The 22,329-nt window shown below is 39.8% G+C and overlaps 1 protein-coding gene across 3 annotated transcripts in view; it reads right to left on the bottom strand.

Annotated features, from left to right (window-relative positions):
* LOC129373949 (guanine nucleotide-binding protein G(o) subunit alpha) overlaps positions 1-22,329 on the bottom strand; it is a 92,153-nt gene that overhangs the window by 24,058 nt on the left and 45,766 nt on the right. For all 3 annotated transcript variants that reach the window (XM_055052295.1, XM_055052155.1, XM_055052224.1), the window contains exon 4: positions 5,662-5,822. In XM_055052295.1, coding sequence (XP_054908270.1) covers positions 5,662-5,822 — 161 coding nt within the window. The remainder of the gene's footprint in view (positions 1-5,661; positions 5,823-22,329) is intronic.

The raw sequence follows: 22,329 nt of genomic DNA, 5'->3' as shown, positions 1-22,329 counted from the left end.
ATTAGCATAACCACAGATGACAGATAAAGTGTTTTCCTTGTTTCTCTGCTATTAGCACACTGAGCAGCAGAGACAGGAGGGTGATTGACAGCGCTAAGATCCTCCTCCTGACTCTGATTGGTTGTTTTCGGGGTCTGCATTTTCGCTGACCACAACAACAGCAAGAGTTTGATTTTTCACAGCTTGCCCGTCTCATACGACATGGTGACTGTTTCAATAAAAATGGAAAAGAAAACTGCAGCTTTAAGATCAAATTTAAAAAGCTAGTGACAGATCAGTTTAGATCAACATAAGCAAAAATATTGATTACTAAAAATTAAACGGTGGTTAAAAGGACCCAAACTGTTTCCGGAATCAATCAGGGTTTATTCGTCTCTTATTCTCCTCACAGTTTTCTTCTAAAAATTTCTGAGGAAGCAAACATAACAAATCACTTCTCCCAAACAACCAAACATGACCGACGCTCTCCATCAGCAGAGGTGAACCCTGAAGTACGGACTGAGAGAAGAGATGAACACGATACGCACTCAAACGTAATGGATATAATGCTTCTTTATTTTTAGATTGGTGATGTTCTTTTAGGGCTAGCGGACACACAGTTACTTCAAAAGAAAAAAGATAAAGGCTCGAGGGAGAAGATATGTTGACAGAGTAAGAAAAGGCAGACGGAAAACACACACGAGCACACACAGCTTCGCTGATGAGAACTATTGATTTTAGAGGAAAATATTGGTTAGATTGTGGTTTGAAAAGGAAGAATATGACGAGCTGGTCAGGAGGAGATGAAGAAAACGAGAAGCAGAAAGCACTCTTTACCTCCTGAGATCCAACTGGGCATTAATCTGCAACCACAGTGTGTTTTATGGAATGAAAATGAACGCAAACACGAACCACATCCCACACTCACTGGGCTCTGTTTGCTCCCAGTGAGTGTGAGTGGACAGGATTAATGACGACTCGATGCTGAGGCAGGTTTCAATTTACAAAGTGAAATGGCAATGATTAGATTACAAAGCAATCAAACAACCCACACATTCTTAGCATTAATGCAACAGAAGGAAGGGGAGTTAAATTGAAAAGAGAGTTAAGAATAAATTAAAGCTGCAAGCAGTGAAATCCATCCAGGTTTGACGTCGGATCAGAAGAATTTATTTTCAGACTTTTCAGGTGGCAGAAACGTGAAGAAAATTATTTTATGATGCGTCAAAAACACTAACAGATAGAGTCTGGAGCAAAGAGTTTGTAGCATCATTGGTATTTTGTGTAAATCTGCTAAGTGTGGCAGGCATGTATTCAACCTGCCCAACTCCATTCTTACTAAAACCAGCCTTCACTGCTAATATGAGAGTAAGTGTTTGGGAAACGTCTCTGCTAGATTTGCACATCTAGAGACTGAAACGTTTTCCCATTTCTCTCTCCCAGATGTTTCAAACTGAGTTAGATTGAGGAGAAAAGCTGTCGGTAAATCCTACCGAGAATCTTTCAACAGGATTTAGGTCTGAACTGTAAAACTTTAAAAACATCCTCATGATTTGCTCTGAAGTTTCGTTTTGTTTTCAGCTGACCAGAGTAACTTCTGCCTCCTGTTTGCGTCTGCTGCTGTTTGTTTGTTCACTAATGTTCTCTATCAAACTCTGAAACATGAAAAAGTCAAAGAGTTCTTAGTAATTTTGCAGGCTGATGTACAATGTGTGACAAACTCTTACAGTTACAACAATAGATGCAAGAAATGTTTCCTCTGTCCATCGACTGCAGTGAGCAGAGTAACTATGAAGGCTATCAGTCTATTTCTACAACTCCAGTTGTTTGATAATTGAGTTAGAAAGGTCAGTCAAAGGTCAGTAATTGTTTCGATTTATCCATTTGTCTTCCACGACCTTTCCTGTGACACGCGGCTGACCCCTCTGTGCTGCTTCTGCTTGCCGTTCCCCCTGCAGCCACTTCTCGCCGCGCTGAACTTGCACTAAGACTCATGTCAACATTATTTTATGCTCAGCATCGTTGTCCGCCTCAGGACTCACACACAGACAGCAACGTAAATTACATTTAAACCAGGCTGGAAAGGGATGATAAGTTTTCCGTCTGGTTTCTGGATGACATATAGTATGTGCACAACTGCTGCATTAGTCTTTCCTCTCAGACTGATATTTCTCAACATGGCGCATTAAGTTGATTAACTCCAGACCCCTGAGTGTGCTCGCCTCATTTCATTGGTGATGTGCAGAATTATAGAAGAGAAGTGGATTTAAAGCCCAGAGAGGTTTTTACTGTTCAAGCTGAGCAGCCAATTGGTTCAAAAGCTAATAAATGTTCATTTGGAGAAACAAAGTTTAATTTTCTGTAATTATTAGCAGTCCACATCCCATCCTTTGACTTGGAGGAGTCAACCATTTATGGTATAAGAATGATCCCAACCGCTCTGTAAAATTTCAGATGGCTGAAGCATTTAGAAAACGATTTGAACTATTCCAGTTTATTTTGGTTGTCCAGAATCCTCTTTCCTTTCCGAAGCTCTTTTTTTCTCCAGCATGTAAACTGAGAAGCTTGACTTTGTCTCTGACCCAGTTCTGTGTTTATTTGGTGGTATGATTTGATTGACTCTCCAGGGCGGTCTTATGTCACCGATCCTGTTCATGGACAGCGTCTCAAGGCGATGTCGTGGAGAAGAGGCCGTCTGCTTTGGGAACCGTAGGGTCTTATTGTTGCTGGTTCCAGATGAAGTTGGCTTCACCTCCAGTCTGAACTGGAGTGGTTTACTGGTGAGTGTAAAGTGGCCGGGATGAGAGTCGACCACCTCTGGGCTGGGGTTCTGCCTCAAGCACAGCAGTTTAAAGGAGACTCATTATGTAAAACTCACTTTTTGCGGATCTTTGTTCTTCCATTTGGGTTTCTACTGCTTCTAAAAATACACAACTGTTTTTTGGTGTTAGGAAAAATACATTTTTCAGAAACCTCCAGAATGTAACCTCACAAATCAGCAGGCGCTGCACCGTTACCTAGCAACCCCAACTGAGCTGCAGGTCATCTGGTCAGGTGGTACAATGGCTGCTGGAAATAATAACAGCTGTTGTTGACTAATTGTTCAGAAACCACTTTCTTCATTCGAAGGTGCATGGTTATATAGTTGTGCATTTGTTTTTAGTCATTTTAACAAGCAAGTGTAAATGTTGAGCTGGGGGCGTGGCCAGCAGCAGCTTAATGGTACTTAAAGTGACAGAGACCCTAAAACAGTTCATTCTGAAAGGAGCAGAGCTAAAATATCATTATCCAAGAATCATTCTGTACAAAAATAAAAAAAATTATAAATAGGCATGTATTGCTACACCTCCAAACAGGAGCTGCCTAAAGAAACCTTATATTAGCTTTTTAATGCTTTAATTTGATTGACAGCACTAGTTTTTTTTATACCATGCTGTCATAGGTTGCTTTTTGAGATACTGTATCTACTTCCTGGTTTCAGGTGATTTTGTGATTGATCAGACCTGACAGTAAATGTGGCTCATGGAAGTTAAGACATGATGTAACAAGGAAGCAATAATATTTTCACAAACGGTCAGGTTGATTGGATAGATTTGTCTTTCAAAGCATAAGCCATCATTTGGAGACTCCATTTTACATTTACTCCGGTTATTCTGCCTAAAATAATAAAAACAATCTGGAGGGGTACATCTGTAATACTTTTTCAGGGCAAAGTATGTGACGTTTCTTCACATAATTGTTTAAAAGAAGGTCGCCACAAATTCATGGCTGTTGCTTCGTAACCAGGGTTGGGAAGGTTAGATACCACCCTCAGGAAATCTGTGATTTACTGACACAGATTTCCTTGTGACTTCTTTAGAAGCGACAGAAAGTAACATAATAAAACCACAGAGCAGCATGAAGAAGAAAGGTTTCTGCAGCATAAGGAGACCAAAGCTGTTTCCCATAATGATGGTTTTTCTAAAAAAACAAAAAAAAAAACAAAAAGAATTGTAAAGTTTCTTACACCAATTTACAGCTGCAGCATAATCACCTTCAGAGGCACTGCAGTATTTAAAGTGGATCTTCTGCTGTGTTTAGCCCCAAAACAAAAAGACTAATTCAAAATCTTTTGCAAACAACTCAAACTGCATGTTTTCTTGCCTGTGCGTGGATTGTTAAATATTGCCAACTCAGAGAATTTAGCTACCTCATGTGGCATTTTTACATAATTCTCAGTGTGCGTACGTGCATGTTGTGTGATCGCCTTTCTAAACTATGGCCGTGTCACAAGGCAGGAATGTAAATCGCAGATGGAGTGTACAGTATGTGCATTGTGGTAAATAGGTCAGGACACTCAGGGCCTTTGCACACAAACACAGAGGTGGCTTCAGGCAGGACCTACTCCTTTCACACCGTGGCGTTCTGCTTTCTATGGAATAAAAACACGCATTACATGCATGTATGATTACCAAACCTGCACCATGCACAGAGATACCGCTTACGTCTCCAATAGTCATAAGAGCAGAAAGTTTTGATCACAGCTGATCTCTGGTTCACTGAAATATCATCAGATTTCTGGGGTTTCTCAGGAAAGATGCACAAACGCACGCTTGTCAACCGTTTGTGTGGTCTGGTCATGTGATGTCTGTCCTATCGTTTCATTGGCTGGGAACTGTGCTCGATTGCACAGGCCTCAATATAATAGGAAGTGTGCATCAAACTTTAATGTGACATTAAACACACACACACACAGTGATAAATAAGCTGCAACTAAAAGGTTCACCATCAGTTTGGACACAAATTTCATGTTTTCACCACGTTTTAATGGCTTTTACCCCAAAATGTTATGCCAATTTCAAATGCATTGATGTTCTTCACCTCTTCTCTGACCATTTATTTTGTTCAGTAAGTACTCTCCCTTCTCCTTTATTGTACTGTAAAGCTTTGATTCTTGTTGTGAATGAAATGATCTGGGCTTCAGGACATCTGATCAACTCAAAAATCTGAGATCTGCAGAAAACCAAGAATTAAAACAGGTATAGAAAGAAGAAACGATGTTAACAAGGAGAGATGTGCTTTGATACGGTTATTGTTGTTGCTCTAGTTGAAGCTTTAATTATTTACTCATTATTTATTAATTCAATTTATGGAAATCTGATATGCGATTTAAAAATATTCTACTGTTCGTCAAAACGGTTCATGATCACTTCAACAGTCAGATCTTTAAATGGTTCTGCTACAAACAGCGAAGTTATGTTTAATGTGAGACCGTTTCAAAAGCAGAAACAGGTCTAAAGCACAAGGCATTCTGGGTAAATACAACCAAAACTAATACACAAAATGGCTCGTGACGTTCTACCAAAGACAAAAGAGATTTCCTAAACTAAAATCTGACACCACCCTATTTTTGTTTACACTTCATGAACAAGAAAGTTGTGCTCAAACCTCTGACTTCTTCAGAGGTTTTTGTGCCGTTTTCTTTAGAAGCTGTTGATACGGCGCCACCACAGGAGAGGAGGGGTTACATCTTGCTCAAAGTTCTTACAGGAGAATAAATCTCAAATAAATGTTAAAAATGTTGTCTGGCAATAGTTTTACCAGTAAAAAATGACTGTTTCAGGAAGAAGGCAAACACAGGAAGTGAAACATCACCCAAAAAGCGCTCACAAGTGAAGAACAGATTTAGAAACATGGACGTACTACTGCGCTGAGTCGTTGAGCTGGTACTCCCGGGCGCGGCTGAAGCATTCCTGGATGCCCGAGTCGGCCCACAGGCGCATCATGGCGCCCAGCAGCTCAGCGGAGTACGGCTCTGTGTCTTCCATACGACTGACGACGTCACACACCATCTTAGCGTCCGCCTGCAACACGAACACAAAACAGAAAACAATTGGTTAGCATGCTGCAAACTCTTTCTAAGAAATGACACAAGCCCTGAAAACAGTGGAACATGTGCAATTATTGAACAAAGCCACCTAACAGAGCTGCTCTTACAGAGGCATCACTCCAGATTTATTTTTATCACTCTTCATTGTGGGCATACCTTAAAATAATAATAATAATAATGACAATAACACTGGACATTCAGACTGAAGTGGCTGTTGAAAAGCTGCACATACAGAAGATCCAGAGGGCTGGAAATAGACGGAGCTCTCTGGCATCTCGCTCAGCCTTGCAGAGGTTTGTTTTTAGGTTGTTGTCATGCAGCTGTGATCCGGCCGCGCTTCCCTTCAGGGCCAGAGGCTGCTGATCCGCTCCGGGCTCCTTCCACACAAAGACACTCCAACGCAGCACTTCTCACCGAGTCACAATATCACAAACCGCTCATGTGATCACAAACACCCGACAACGGAGTGTCAATCTGCTACACTTGAAACCTACAGATGTTTATGTCTTCATGTTCATGGTTTAGATTAGAAGAAGCAAAATATTCCAAAAAAAAAAAGACAATATAGACAGATTTTCTTTTTAAAATCAGTCTTTCTCAAACAATTTTGGTTTGTATGTGAAATAACAAGCCAAAAAACTTAATTGCTAAATGCATTCAGTACGGGGTTAAACGTTAAAAACACCCATAATTCATCCGTTTTCCTTCTCTAAGCAGATGTTAAGGTCCTTAAAAACTTCTCCAGGTCTTCTCGGCATTTTCAAAAACTTTTTATTCCTGTTTGGATGCATGTTTATTTCTGTCCAGATATTTAACTTAACCATGAAACTGTTTGATGCTCAAGTTTCACTCGTATTTGAAAAGAGTTATTCAGTAGTTACATGTTTGGTATCGTCAATAGACCTTTCCTAACCTGTTCAAGGACTAATTATAGGCCACTTTTAAAGCACCGATTTTCTAAAAAATATTTGGAAACTCAATTTTGCCTAAAATCATTTAAAAATCTGTAATGGCAAACCTGTAATACTTTCCAGGGTACTGTATGTGATATTTTACATAAATGTTTAAAAAAAGTTCACCACAATTTTATAAAAAAAAAATTCTGCTAATTTTATATATTTAAAAAAAAATATATGCATTAAGATCCATTAAAATGGGCATGTGCTAATAAGAGCTTAAACATTGGGATTATTTTACTAAAAAAATGTAAGAAAGGATGCAGTGGTTCTGGAATCGTCCAAACTTCCGTGAAAATAAACATTCCTGGTTTAATCCGTTTTCCCAACACAAATGTGCACGTCAGCAGCGAAGGCGATCAGATTTACACAGCTTTTGTTATCTGAGTCGGCGACGCTTTAGATTTACACACCACAGTGAAAAACAAACAGAACGTACAGCAGAAAATACTGAGTTACTATGAACGTGAAATAGGGAACCCGGAGCAAAATAAAGACATAACACAGCGACAGGAGATAAATATGCATTAAAATCCACATTAGACCCAATAACTGCTGTCACTAAAACAATACATCATTAAGCTTCACATCATCAAACTCAGCATGAAGCCAGTGAAGCGGTATAGTGTGTCAGATTTGGAGCCGATTTTCATTGAAATGTAATTATAGCCAGACATTATAATTAGATTGTGCAGCACTCAGGCTCGTATTACAGCACCTGAAGCCAAGGTCTGTGTGAAGTCTGACATTCTAGAAAATTTACCAGCAAAGTGACTGAAACTGAGCACAGAGGTGATTTAAACACAGCCGCTCTGATGAACTCATGGGTCGCCCAGTTTAACCCCAAATCAGAGCCACAAGCTGTAAACGGCTTAATAAGCAGCTTTTCTTTTCTCTTTTGCACTTTTACCTTCTTCTGTTGCATCACTTCATTTGCTGCCGGTAGATCATTAACAAAGGCTTGTACCATCATAACACTCCAAGTGCTTCTTTACTGAAACTCTATTCCCAATTGATAAAACTCAACAAGTCAATTCCAGATTTTTTTGAACACTGCAAAAACACAAAAGCTTACCTCGTATTTCTGTCTAGTTTTTAATGCAAATATCTAGAAATTAGATCAAACTACCTTATAAGTTTCATTTATTGTTTGTTTCATTCTGTAATTAAAGAATGACTCCTATTCACAGAAAAATATAATTAACTATTTAACTCAGAAGACTATTGCAAATATATTTCAAATATACACAAAAGATCAACAAAAAAAATTATTCCATAAAGCGACACCTTTTATTGAAAAGCATCTTTCCAATGTCACTAAGTCACTTTATATCAAGACACACTAACTTGTTTTAGTTAATTCCATAAAATTGATGGAATAGCATTAGCTCCAGATTATGTCACTAATAACAAAACATTCTTCCCTGGGTATAAGTGGAATTAGAAGTTTTTAATCAATATTAAGGAAATATTTGCTTAAAATAAGCTCTTACATATTGCTTTCAAATGTACTAAGATATTTGCACAAGAAACCAAACAAACTATGATTTTGGGTTTTTGCAGAGAAACAGTTTTCTTAAGTTTATTTATATTGCATATTTCAGTGAGAAGACAGTTTCATGTCACTGAATCTGTAAGTGTGGGTGTTTTAACAGATAATACAATTCAACATGAAGGTTACACACTTGAACATGGAGCTGATCCACCTTCAGCTTCGATTACAACACATGTGCATGACTGTGTTGAGTCTGCAGAATGCAGCGCTGCACCATTCATCTGCTGCCAGCATGCTGCTGAGAGACGTCTAAGATTCTCAGTTATGTTCTGGACGCCTGTTCGCCACACTGTTTCTAATATTAACTCGCCTCACTCTCTGAACCAGGGTCTCAGCTCTTTCACATATCAGCAGATCGTGACTCGGTCGGCAATGAGGAATTAATCGAATGAATATTAATAATAATTAAAATCTAAAGTCGCTGACATCACCATTCCACACAATCAGCAGAACTTCTCACATCATTTATTCATTTTAACTTGAAAAAACTTCTGCATGATCTCACATAGTTCAATAACGACCAGCTGAAACCAATGCAGCAATTTTTATAAAACAAAACCTCCATTTATGGTTGACAGCATAGTTTTCAGATTTAATTTAGAACTGCATGATTTAATCAAGATGAACCTGAACAGAACCAGAACAAGAAAAAAGGAGGGACTGAAGAGGAGAAGAAGGAGGGAAGGAAAGAAGGAAGCGTTAGAGGATGAAGGGATGAAGGGAGGACAAGAACAGGAAAAAAGGTGGGACTTAAGGAATTAAACAGAAAGGAAGAAAGAAAGGAGATAAGTAAGTAAGGAAAGATGAACGAACAAAGGAGAAAATTTCAAACTGAAGAGAAGAAAAAAAGAAACAAGGAAAGTTGTGGCGGAAATGACAGGATGAGTCCCAGTTGACCAAGTTGAGCCAGTAGACTGGTTTATCAGAATCCACCCAGAGCTGCCACTCTTCTTCCTCCCTCCATTCCTGTCTCTCCCTCTTCATCTCCATGTGCAAACATGTCACCTCTCCGCCCTGCAGCCAGCGGGCCTCTGGTCCCTCATTAGTAGTCTCCACCGTGTCGTCCCTCTGTCCCTCCATCCTGACCTCCATCTGCACTCGTCCCTCTGTCGTATTGTTCTGTCCTTCATCTGTCTTTCCATTCCAGCTCAGCAACATCTTTGTTTGTTCTCTAATGTTCCTCCCGCTGCATCATATTTCTCCTCCTCTTTTTCTCCTCAGAACTTCTGGGCTGTTTTCAGTCTCTTCTGGCCCGTTTCACCATGCTGTGTTCGGTTTCCCCTCTGCATCTATTTTTGAACACCAGCCACATTCACGATGACTTCCTCCTCTCCTTTCAATCAAATCTGTCTCTTCCCTGCTCGTCCTTCCCATCTCCCCTGTCAGTTCCTCTGCTCTACCCATCATGGCAGAGATGAACTCAACTCTGTTCTGCTGTGTAAAGTCATTTTTCAAACCTGTCACCAAATGCAGCATGTTAGTTTATGTTAGTATTTCAAACTGAATGTCTAAAATGCCAACTTTTAATTATGTCAAAAAGATTTAACATTTTCACTGAGACAAGATTTAATAGTTTACAGAGTTTCCACCAAAGTAGCTTATCATGTTATGCATCATGTTTACCGTATGAACAATAAGGTTCTGTATTTGCAGATTAACTTGTTTGTGGATTTGTCAGGGGAATGTGACTCCAAAATCTGCTGACACAAAAATGTTTTGCAAACCATTTGAGACAAAATGGAGCTCAGGAAACTTTGGTCCAGAAGCATTTTTCTGTTCCTTTGTGCTGATTGGTTGGACCCTCAAGAGCAGAAATAAGGACTTCTGCAGACATTAGCTTTTGGTGTAGTAGAGATGGTTTCCACTGTGTGAATCAATGCATTTTAAGGTATATTTGGTGTTTGAAACATCAAAATAAACATCTACTGTGGCTCAAAGTTGTTCGTTTTGGTGTGGAGAAATTTATTTCTGCCTTTATAAATGTCGCTTTTCTAATCTTTTAAAATAGCAGTTTGAGACATTGCTTTAAGGTCATTTAGCCGATTATGATTGGTTCATCGAGCTTCTGCAATGTGGCAACTGCAGGAAGTTATTGCAGCAATCATCTTGAGTATTGATTTCTTTTAGTGTTGTTAAGGACCTTGGGTGATTATCAGCCAAAGTGATAAAAACATCGTTGCCAATGACTCATATTGTGCCAGAATTCACAAAGCAACATCACCTGGCTGCTGATGTGGGAGGCATATTTCCACTTACTATTTGTGAAATATTAAAGCTAAAGCTTGTTGTCAGGCAACTGTTTTGGCCAGAAACCCAAGAAGTTAATGGAAAAAAATGATTTTAAAAAAATTAAATTCAAGCATTAAGGTACAAAAATGTGACAAAATACAGAAAAAGCCTGAAAACCATCAGATCCAGATTTATAGCGCAGTGGAGTTTCCTCTCATCATTCCATCATAAGCTTCATAAACATACTAAATTCAGACTGGATTGTTTATATTCTTTTAGAAAAAACAGAAACAAATAAAAATCTAACCATCAAAATGTCTCCTATGTTTTTTATGTTGCCATCCACTAACATGATAAGAAAACTATGAGGGTTGTTCCCTTCACCTGTCTGTCAGATGGACCACAAGTCACTGCTTATTTTAATATCATACGACTCATTTTTACCAACTGCTATACAATCAGATCCAGTTTTATTCACAGTCCACAGAATAAACACAGAATGTGACTCCGCTTTCAGTGAGGACTTTTCTTTCCCAGAGGGACTGCAGGGTTTGAAGTGCCAGAGTCCGTGGTGTGACCTTTGACCGGGACGTGCCGACAAGTTCGTCCTAAAAGCCAAAGCTGCTTCTCAGAGTCGTCCTCTGCTGAACACTGATCCCACTCAGACTGAGTGGATTTCAGCAAGTTGGAGGAAACAGAACTCAACGTTTTCCTGCTACTGTCGTGTTTGAGCAGAGCCACACAACGCCTGAAATGGTCTGAAAGTTGTGTGCTTCAGGGGGTTTGAATGGAGGAGGACACCAGATGAAACAGAGCATGAGCTTCCTGTGTGTGTGTGGGTGTGTGTGTGTGTGTGTGTGCGTGTGTGTGTGTGTGTGTGTGTGTGTGTGTGTGTGTGTGTGTGTGTGCAGCTTTAGTTTAAAGAACTGGGCACTGCGCCACAAACTCACTGAATATCCAGAGCCAAAGTCCAGGAAACTCTTCAAACATATTAAAAAGGCATGGCTGTTTATTTTCCAATTAAGCCATGAACTGAAATTCTGGAAATATCTTTCAACACTTGTTTTTGTCCCACTTTCAGTTGAAAATTCGAGGCACAAGATCTAATTTTCTGATCACACAGATGCGCAATTTCAGCGCGATAAGCTTGCTTTGCTGTGTTTTGGCCTGATAAAAGCTTTTCATTTTCTACAGACAGAAATCTCTGCCACACTGTTTTCAAAGTAAAATATTTTTAATTGTAATTACTGTAGAAATTCAATTCAATTCATTTTATTTATTTATATTGCACCAACGCATAAACTCACCTCAAGGCGAGTTTTTTATTTCCATTATACAGACATTCCAGGCTCCTTTTGTTTTGCTTACAGTGCTGTGAAGAAAACTAACCGGAAGTCCTGCTTCTGTTGTGTAACAACTGTAATACGACATGATATTTTAATTTTTGGATTCCAGTATAATGCAGTAGCAGCGGTAAAACAAAAGTCTTGGTTTCCTGTAGTTGCTTTGACTCGAGGCTGGTCTGTATTCACACCAGAACTGCACCAGAGTGTGTTTGGAAGCAGACCAACACAACCCAGAAAAGTCGGTTCGGACCAGAATTGAGTGTCTTCTGTCCAGATCAACGAGCAAAACTAACTCTGGTCTGATTAAAGCAAACCAAATGCATCAGGTGTAAATACCTGAAACCCACTTCCAACTACCAAAGTTAAAAGACCAAAATATCTTAATATGCATTGAGTTTCATTTCTAGTCAATTTATATCAAGGAAAACATGTAAATTGAGAAGCTTTGGGTCATTTAGTTTTCCTCCCACTTCGTACTTCCTGTCATGACCCGACCCACAAGATGCACAACGTGACTTTCTGTACCAGTTGTGGTCAGGAGTCGATTCCCGGCGTCTCCGGGGAGGACAAGCGCAGCTCAGCTGTCAGAAACCCGACCCAATCGACTTCTTTAAACTGCTTTAAGCAACTTGGTTTCTCTAAACTGTTATTTTGTTTTTCAAGCTTCCCGCTTTAACTCTTTAAGTTTGTGAAAAGCCACCCAGCAATGAATGAATCAACACTCAAAAAGCAACAGAAACACTCGAGATCAAAGACCCGCATTTTTGTGATTTGGTTGGATGAAATGAAAATTTACGTGTTGGTCCAAACTTTCAGGAAAATATACTGGGACACTTAAAATGGCTGATCACTGTTTAGAAAGGTAAATTTATGATAGATGTAAAATAAATAAACTGATTTCTAACTGTCACTCATTCTAACAATTAGTGGATCTGTTTCAGAGATTTTGTTGAAAAGGAATAAATGAAATGAATTATTGCAGCAAAAAAGTTACTAAACCACTTTTTGGGTTTCTAAAACAGAAACAGTAAAACAAAAAAATTATTATTGTGCTTCTAACATCTCAGATGTTTCCTTCTCTGGAGTGAGCAGAACCAGGTCATTCACATCCAGTAAAAATGATGTGAATAAATGAGTTTAACTGGCTTTTTAACAACGTCATGGGATTCACCAGCCAACTGGATTTTTGCAAACAAAAAAAAAAACCCAGCTTTTGGAGCAACTTGTTCTGTGACTCAAACCTCCTCTGTGATCTGTGTGTTTTTGACTCTTTGGGTTTTCTGTTCGTTCTGGAAACCATTTATGACGCCCGTCCCCTCTCTCCTGCTCTCCTCCTGCTTCTCCTCCTCTGCTGTCGGAGCGAGACGCCCCACCCTTCTGCTCCGCCTCTCCCTCCCTCCTCTGCATCACGTGGTGCTCGGCTGCAGTTGCCATGGTAACCCTCCTCTTTTCCCGGGATGGTGAGGTTAGTCTGATTTTCCTCCTCCTTTCTCTCTCTCTCATCCTTCCATCCATTCTGTTGCACGCCCTCTTCTATCTACCCGTTCCTCTGTTTTTTCTGCCTCTTCCTTTGTTTGAGTCGGACTGGATGAGTCTGTCCGACTCGCATCTGAGACAGAGATGTCAGAGAAGCATCCGGAGTTGGGCGCACAACCTCCCTCGCCCACCGCCTCCCCCTCGTTCTCTCAGGCAGTTACTGAATAATAAAAGCGATTAAATATTTCATCGGCGTTCAGCCCTCCTGCAGTTCGCCTCAGCAGCTCTTACTCTCAGACTGGTGCGCGCCATCAGTGTGTGTGCGCCATCCCTTACTGCTGCCACCCTGGCTGAGCTCCCTGCAGCCACACCCATCCCCGACCACGGAGGCGGCGGATGTAGGGAATGTACAGTATGTGCTATTAGAGAGTTAAAATCCACTGAGGGCAGAGAAGACAGCGAGGAAAAAGAACTGCTGTTCAGCCTCACACTCAGCTGCAGAGAGGAGAGACTTATTGTATGTAATTATGGTTGTGCACAGAAAGCGTGGAGGAAGGATACATTGATGGGATGCAGATCTGTGTTGCAGTGCAGCTTCGTGCTGAGTGAGTCTCCATTGCAGTTATTGATCCTGATTATAAACCGGTTTAAGTCACTGCCGTTTCATTCAGCTCCAAAACTATCTTATGTTTCCTTACATCTACTTTCTTCAGCTACTGATATTCAACTGTACAGCAGCAGCAGGTCGTTCAGGTCTTTGTTAAAAAAAATTCTGATAAATACCAAACAAACCAACAGAGTTATTAAACTATTTCTGTCAGCTGTTTTGTTGGCAGGTAATCAGACATTTTTTAGATTTTGACTTCATTTCTAACGTCATTTCTATAAAAATGATTTTCTAGTTCCCAGATGATGTTTAAAAGCTTTGACTTCTATGTTTATCCAATTCTACGGTGGTCATAATGCTAAACAAGAAACAAATTGCTTGTTTTTTGTTTTTGTAGATCCTGATAATCTCTTTAGTCAATGTAAAATGATCCATTTCAGTCTTGACTGGGACATTTTGAACCAGATACAATGAAAACAATCAGAAATGTGTAAAAACAAAACAGTGGAATGACCTTTCAGTTTGGTGCTAGCTAACAGAAACTACAACTGCATCCCAGAAAGTATTGAAAAATCCCAACTAACTGGTACAAACATGCAAAGAGTCCAAAATGTAAAAGCTGAACTTTGGAGAAAGGATGAATAAAAGAAGTTTTCAATGACAATATTGACTCATTAAACAGCAGAGTACAGCATGTCGTCAAACCCAGAGAAACTTTTATTTGTTAGCTTTTGGTAAACAGTCAGCAGGGCAAACATTTATGGATTCATAACTTATTTATGGCTGCAGAGAATTATAAAAATATACTTCAGAAAAGCAATGTGGGTTAAGAAATCCAGATCAGAAAAAAAGGAAAACCTGACAACAAAAACAGGTGATAAAAGTAAAACAGGAGGAGCGTAGAAGCTTATTGGAGGTGGCAAGAAAAACACAGAGGTGAAGGATCTGAAACAGGCGGTGGTACGTCTGAAGGAAGCAGTCAAAGAAAAACAAAAAAGAAGATCCTATTTTTCTTATTCTAGAAATAATTTACAGCATTTTTTGTGGTGGATGATTAAAAAATGTTACAAATGCCGATTGTGTGATAATTTACAAAACTGAGAGTTTGGCTGGAAAATGCTTTCAATTTGTGCAGGTCTGCCAAACTGCTGCAAAGATGTTGTAATATAGGAGATGCTTCACTCTGATCATAGTTCTGGAGTTTTTCTTGCTGTTTATTGCCATTAGAAAAGGTATTGCATGTAAAACTTTAATGTGACCCTCACAGCAGATCCAATGATGTCAGGGATTCAAACTAAAATCAATGCTGTTTTCGGTTCTATAAGACAAAAAAAAGTCAATTCAATTTGTAAAATTTCGTTCTTCACTTTTATTTAATGATGCATCATAAATGTTATTTCAAAATAATACAAGAAAAATTGTGAGTACAAAATAAGTTAAATACGTAATAAGGCGTCATGTTTTCTTTTTCTGAATAAGAATTTTATCATCTGAGGTTTAAATTTATGCACTTATCTTTCTGACAACTTATGCATTTTAAAGGATTTAGACATCAGATTGAGCTTGAATAAAAAGCTGCTGGTTATAAACTGAAAGGTTTCAAGTCACGTTTAGATAAAGCAAACTTATCGGAGTGTGTGTTTGTTTCTAATACCTTGTGGGGACCATTTTTTTAAACACATACTACAATGTAGGGCATCATTGTTCCTTGTGGGGACCAAAGCCTGGTCCCCACAAGGGGAAACGCCATTTTTGGGTCAGGGGTCAGATTTAGGACTAAGGTGTGAACTGAGTTTTGGTTAGGGTTAGGTACGTAAGGGTTAGGGTTAGGATAGGAGTGAGGTTTAGACTGTAGAAATGAATGGAAGTCAATGGAAAGTCCACAAAATAGCCACACAAACATTTGTGTTTGTGTGTGTGTGTGTGGGGGGGGGTGTGTGTGTGTGTGCGTGCCTGCGTGCGTGTTCCCCTACAAGCTGAGATCAAACCAACTCCCACCAAACCAGATGAGCGCCGTCACATCCCAGAATGATGAACAAACCGTTCACCTTCAGCCGTCATGACGACGACCCCTCGCCTGCCACCCTGAGTGACAGTGAAAAATGCTTTGCATACAAAGTGTATTGGCTCAGGACAGCTGTCTGGAAGAAATCCACTCCTTAAACACACACACACATTAATACACACAGAGAGCAGCACCTTCATGTGTCTTTGTCAACAACGGTTCCTGAAAAACAGTCCAACAGGAGCCGTTCCTCTCTCTAACCACCTTCTGCTCCATCTCATGATAGTTTCCTATTTAGTTTCCTGATAGTTTCCCATTAAAGATCTCCAGCTATGCGGTATTATATCACTTCCAGGCGCTTCATCTTTGGCCGGTTATTCTGCAGCTGAGCAAAACACTCAGGAAAGCGAGAGAGAGAGAGATAGAGAGAGAGGGAGAAATAATTGGAGAGAGAAAGAGAGAGACATTGTGGTCCCTGAACTATTCCATGTAAAAAGCTGATCTCAGTAATCGTCTGCATATTTATGGAGGTGGTTTTTTTCAGTGGTTTCGGGTCTTTCCATAGGAAATGCGGTAATTTTTTTCTTTGCAATATGATGCAAACAAAACGCAACAAACAAACATGCACACAAATACACAAAATGAGCTACAATTATCGGTGGGAGCTTGTTTTTATTTCCAATTTAAAGCAACGTTGGTAAGCATTTTGGCGCCGCAGCTGTGGTCAAAGGTTTCAGCCAGTCTATCTCTGCAATAGACAGAGATATTTATATCCTTTTCTTTGTCAAGTTCAAAAACATTCAACTCTAATCTGAGGTGAACAAAATAGATTTATTTAATAAAGTTGAGGCCAAACTTGAAGAGTGGGAAAAGTGATTCTTCAGCACAGTGGACTGCTGGGATTACGGACCACAGTCACCCAACTGCACCTTAATATGCATTAATATACACAGTTAATGCTAAAACAGAAGCTAACATCCACAGTCTCCCTTTTTTCTGCTCTTGGCGGTTCAGCCAATCAGCACTAAGTCCAGCAGCATTGCTTCTGGCTGTTTCAGCTTCTAAAGTCACATTTTTACTTTTTAACAGGGTAGATATGCTCTATGAAAAGCTCCCTTATAGGCAAAAATTTACCAAAATGTTACTTAGAGAAATCTGCAACTAATTTCAACTCAACACATTGTAAAAGACTATACAGCCAGGTTCATTTACCTCACCATATTAACTGTTTCTTTGATGTGAACAAAAACAGATCAAAGAAAGAACAAAACATTTGATCTGGTAATAACCAAAACAAGGACAGCTTCTGCTTCAGGCTCAGCTCATATTTCCTCCATGATGGACAGAATCAGCATCTCCAGAGATGCCAACTGAGAATGAATCTCCATTCTGTTTGTTTTAACTCAGGTAAGACAGATAAGCCCCTCCACCTGTTTCAGTGACTCCTCACCATGTGTAACAGGGACCTTCTACTGTTCACGTGAAGATCTGAACTGCGCAGTGTGTAAAGCTCAGAGACGTGTTGGGTTCATGTTAAGCCAACTCCTGTGGACCTGCGGATGTGATTTTCAGAAGAAGGTGACAGCTGGAGCTAAGTATAGAGAAAATTGGAGAGGAATCTGACAGTGAGTGACAGAGCAGCTGATTGGATGAGAGGCTGATACGCCGTCAAGAAGGAAACCGGGAGACAGATTTGAAGGGGATGTTGGGTTATAGTGATGAAAAAGAGAAAGGAAACTGAGAGAAGAAGAAAATATTCCTCAGTTTAATACATTTCATAAAAATGAAGGTTGGTTTCTACAAATCACAAGTCTGCAATCCTTAATAATCCATTTCTGCCTTCAGTCCAGATTATTAAAAACAATATAGAGCTGCAAATTTTTAGATGTTTTGAAGAAAGACAATTCAGTTTTTGCTGAATATCTACAAGTTTATATTTTTAAAGAATCAACATTTAATCCTCTCCAGGCAGGGGTTGCAGATTTGCAACAACTTAAACAGTCTTTTCAAATAATTTGAGCTTGAGAGAGTTAAACTGAGTTTTGAGTTTTAAAATAAAGAAAAACAAAGCTTTTCCAAAAAGTATATGTACAAATTTTCATCTATAGGATGCAGTTATTTGTCAGAAATATTTCAAGAATAAAACAAAGAGCACATTTTAAACATATGTTACTGGTATGTTTAGTGTCACTCTGTTGTGAACATTTAATGAAATAATGAAATCTGCCTGAAAAACTATAAAACTTTTGTGGCAATTTTCAAAATCGTTAATTGTGTGTTTAGCCAGTTATTAGTAGACACTTGTGGCTCCGGTTCAGCAAGTTTCAGACCTCTGCTACAGACCAATACAGAGAACGACTCTGTCTTCTCACAGTGGGTTAGGAATGAGACTTATAGACAACACAAAACATGTTTATTACATGTTTGACGCAAAATAATTGTTAGACAATGAGGTCTTAGTATAATCATACATCTTTGCAAACCAAAAGTGGAGGTTCAAGCACAACCAACAAGAATGCAGCCAGTGGTCTCTGGAGGGTAAGTCAAAAACAAAATATTTGTTTTTTCCAGCAGTCATTGAACCGCGCACACGGCGGTAAAACCAGCTGACCAAATGTGCTGGACTGGAACACAGCTTTGGTTGCTTGGTGATGGGATTGTTAGGGGATGGGATGGGTTTTGCTGGATTGTGAAGTTACATTCTAGAAATTTTTTGAAATGGCTCGTTTTCCAGGCACAGTAAAACATTAACTTATTGTCAAAAAATGTCTGGGTGTTTTTTGTTTCTTTTAAGCATTTAGACTTTTATTTTAGAAGCGGCAGAAAACCAAATGGAAGTACAAAAATGTGCAAAAAGTGAATTTTGCATCATATTTTCCCATTAAACATCAGCCACTGGGAAGCTCCTGCTGGTTGTATTAAAGGACAGGATGTCATCTAAAAGAGAGGTTTTCCCAGGGGAGCAGTCTGCTGACATTAAGCAGACATCTCTGCTGTTTGATAATGTCCTTCTGGCTGTTCTCATCAGACAGTGATCTCCACTGTCTCTCTGTACAATTGAAACTCAGTTGAAAAGCAGAAATTGTGAGTTAGTGAGCCGAGTGAGCGGCTGCATCCAGATGTGAACAGAGTGTTAAGTCCTGCAGGCGTAGTAGCAGGTGTACGTGTCACCACAGTTCGGCAGAGGAAGGATGAAAAACAGGACAAAGAGGACAAGGAAATGAGCTGAACAATCACAGGAGCAACAGAGAAGGCCTTCACACCCAAAAATTGCACAAGATGTGCTCCTTCTGCTATTGTCAACGTTTTGTTTTGCTTCACAGCCGTGTTCGGCGCCTGCCAGAAGTAGGACTCAAGGAATGCAACCTGTTCAGATTTCCAGGACTCTCAGCACTGCTGTTCCTAAAACCTGAGTGTGTTAGTAAGACACCTGAAGTACCACAGTCATGGTGGTGCTTTTAGCAGAAAACACAGAAAAAGGCTTACAGGATTCCACTAATGATTTATTTATTGCCCCAAAGTGATGCTGCAAACCAACATCTCATCATCAGACACAGTGACTGAGCCGAGCTCCATCTTACATCAGCAGGTACTTAAAACATCAAGTCTCATATGAAACATGTTAATGGGCAAACAAACGTCTACATTATATGGAATAACGATGATCATCTGTAAATGGGGGACAGGTTTGCTGTTGGTTTAGCATCTTACTGTCAGATAGAGGTGAACCAACAGCATCAAGGTATGTAGCAGACCATCTGAGTGAAAGGGCAAAAGTCAGTTAAAAGCAAACCTAGCAGCTCTGGTCCGACTGCACCAGCACACACTGAAAAGAGCTCGCAACTGAAAATGCTGATGTTTTTAAACTTTAAGCTCAATCTTCATTGGTTAACTTCACTAGATTAACCACTTAGTTTGCAGAGCATCTGTGGTAAACTGTCAGCTGGCTGACTGATATTTCCATAACAACTCACAAGTCAATTACACCAAACTAGACCAAGTAAGACAATCACAATACTCAGTTCTGGCCAAGCTAAAAGACAAAAATACATGTGGCATCAATGTGAAAACCAACAGACGGCGACTGACAGACTGCAAGACGATGGCAGCAAAAACAATGAAAGGGGAAAAATGACAAAAAAACAGTTTTGCTCATCCTATATAACCAGTTTTAACTGGGTCCACTATACCTTAGGATGGCACATGAGATCATAAAAGTGTCATTTACCTCAATGACAACTTTCTCTACTTCTGTAGCTGTTTCCATTATAAATGAATGCAAAACTTTGTCAATATTCTGCTAATATATATTAAAAAAACAACAAAAAACAATTTCACGTTACTTAGGACTGGAACATTGCTGCAGAATAGATTCTGTCTTGTTGCTTTATTACTGGTGTGATGTTGCAAACATATCAGTGGCATTTCATGCACATCTAAATTAGAAGTTCACTTTCATGAGACTAATTTAAGACAAATCATCAAGACTTGTGCGATGAACAGACAACATGGCAGTAACAAAAAGTGTGCATATATCAGCCAACTGTGTAAACAGACGGTGATTTGAGGCAATTTTTCATCAGTGCAGAAAGAGCGTTTGCATGCTATGGTATGTATTTGTCCATAATTATGTGGGGCTGTAGAAGTGATTCATGTAGTAGGTCAGTTTGGTGGGAAAGCAGATTCTCAAAGTATGACCTTTTGTGGGAAAGTGCATCTATATGTGAATGAACAAGCTGGAGCCAATTTGCATGTGTTGCAGGTTGCAGTGAGTGAACATGCATCAATGTGCTGACCTATTTTACTGGCAGTGTGGACTGTTGGGTGTAAAGATACATAAAAAGATGAGAAATAAAATTGAGCTCACAAGACAGAACAAGAGTTTGACATTGCTGCCAAGATTCATTATTGCTCTATGATTTTGCCACAAACGTAAAACAAATACAGTCTTCTTTACTGATTTCTTGAATCTCTTTAGACATTTGGACAGTCCTTTTTGCATTTCCCAGTTGCTGATAGGTTGAGCTGTGATAGCAATGTAATCTTGTTATACCCCTAATATTCATACACTGCTGGAGCAGTTTCTGTCATCTTAATGCAACATTATTAGAAACACCAATTGCATATTCTTATGTAGTAATGGTTGGCATGAAATGAAAAAAACAAAACTTGCTAAACACAAAAATTATGAGTCAGCATGTTCTTTGTTATCTCCTGAGTGAACTTTTAAAAGACAGTTCAAGTCTGTTGAGTTTCATCATGAAGCACCTGAAGAAGTTTTCTTGCTAACTGAAAATGAAGGGGAAAACCCAGAAGTTTGACCAGACCCGATTAAATGTCTGATTGTAAATATCCAGAAAACTGACGATTATTCCAGCTTTTCGTTGCAGTCTCACACAAGCAGGCAATTGTGTAAAAATCAAAGCTGCAGTGATCTGCAGCTTTTTTACATAAAGAAACCCAGTTAATTTCAACCTGCAAGTCAAACACCAGGGAGTCATGAGACTGTTGTGAAGGGGGCTAAGATTAGCCGTGTTCTTTTTGATAGAGCACAAAGTAGCCCAGTTTATCTGAAACACTGACTAAGGCAGATCAGGCTCTGGAACATGTAAAATATGACTCAGAGTGAATATAATAAACACCAATTAATTTAATCTCCTTGCAGTAGCAGATTAGTTCCCTCAGATACTTTCAATCAAATCCTAATTGTAAAATGCACACACGGATGTTGCTATTGCAGCTTTTCACTAATGTAATTCAGTTCCTGGGTGTGCTAACAGGCGGGCCGGTGGGGGTGGAGGTGTGTGGAGGAGCAGCACAGACGGACAAATGGGACCAAAGAAAGAAAATCCACTTGAAGGTATGAAAATGATGGGAGAGGAAAATGATTGGGGGCCCTCCGTTCCGGCCAACTGCATGCAAAACGGCGGAGCCAAAATACAGCGTCCAATCACAGAGCAGATGGCTGGTCAGGTGACCGCCAGGGTGAGAGCGCTATAGAGGCGGCTGCGAGCCTGGTTGCCATGGCAACTGGTTGGTATCCTAGAGACTGGCAGAGAGAGGATTATGGGAAAGTGAATGATAAAACACCCAGAGGAGGGAAAGAGATGGAGCAGGAGCCTCGTCCCGCATCTCACAGCCACGAAAATGCACAAGCACTTCAAGTCTTATGGCGGCATGTGAGGGCGGGTGAGCGTGTGTGTGTGTGTGTGTGTGTGTGAATGTAGGTGTGTGTGTGTGTGTGTGTGTGTGTGTGTGTGTGTGTGTGAATGTATGTGTGTGTGTGTGTGTGTGTGTGTGTGAATGT

The sequence above is a fragment of the Poeciliopsis prolifica genome, unplaced genomic scaffold (assembly GCF_027474105.1).
Source record: "Poeciliopsis prolifica strain line A6 unplaced genomic scaffold, Auburn_PproV2 SCAFFOLD001, whole genome shotgun sequence".
Taxonomy (NCBI): domain Eukaryota; kingdom Metazoa; phylum Chordata; class Actinopteri; order Cyprinodontiformes; family Poeciliidae; genus Poeciliopsis; species Poeciliopsis prolifica.
Note: the sequence above shows the minus strand (reverse complement) of the source record. Positions and strands in the feature narration are given on the sequence as shown.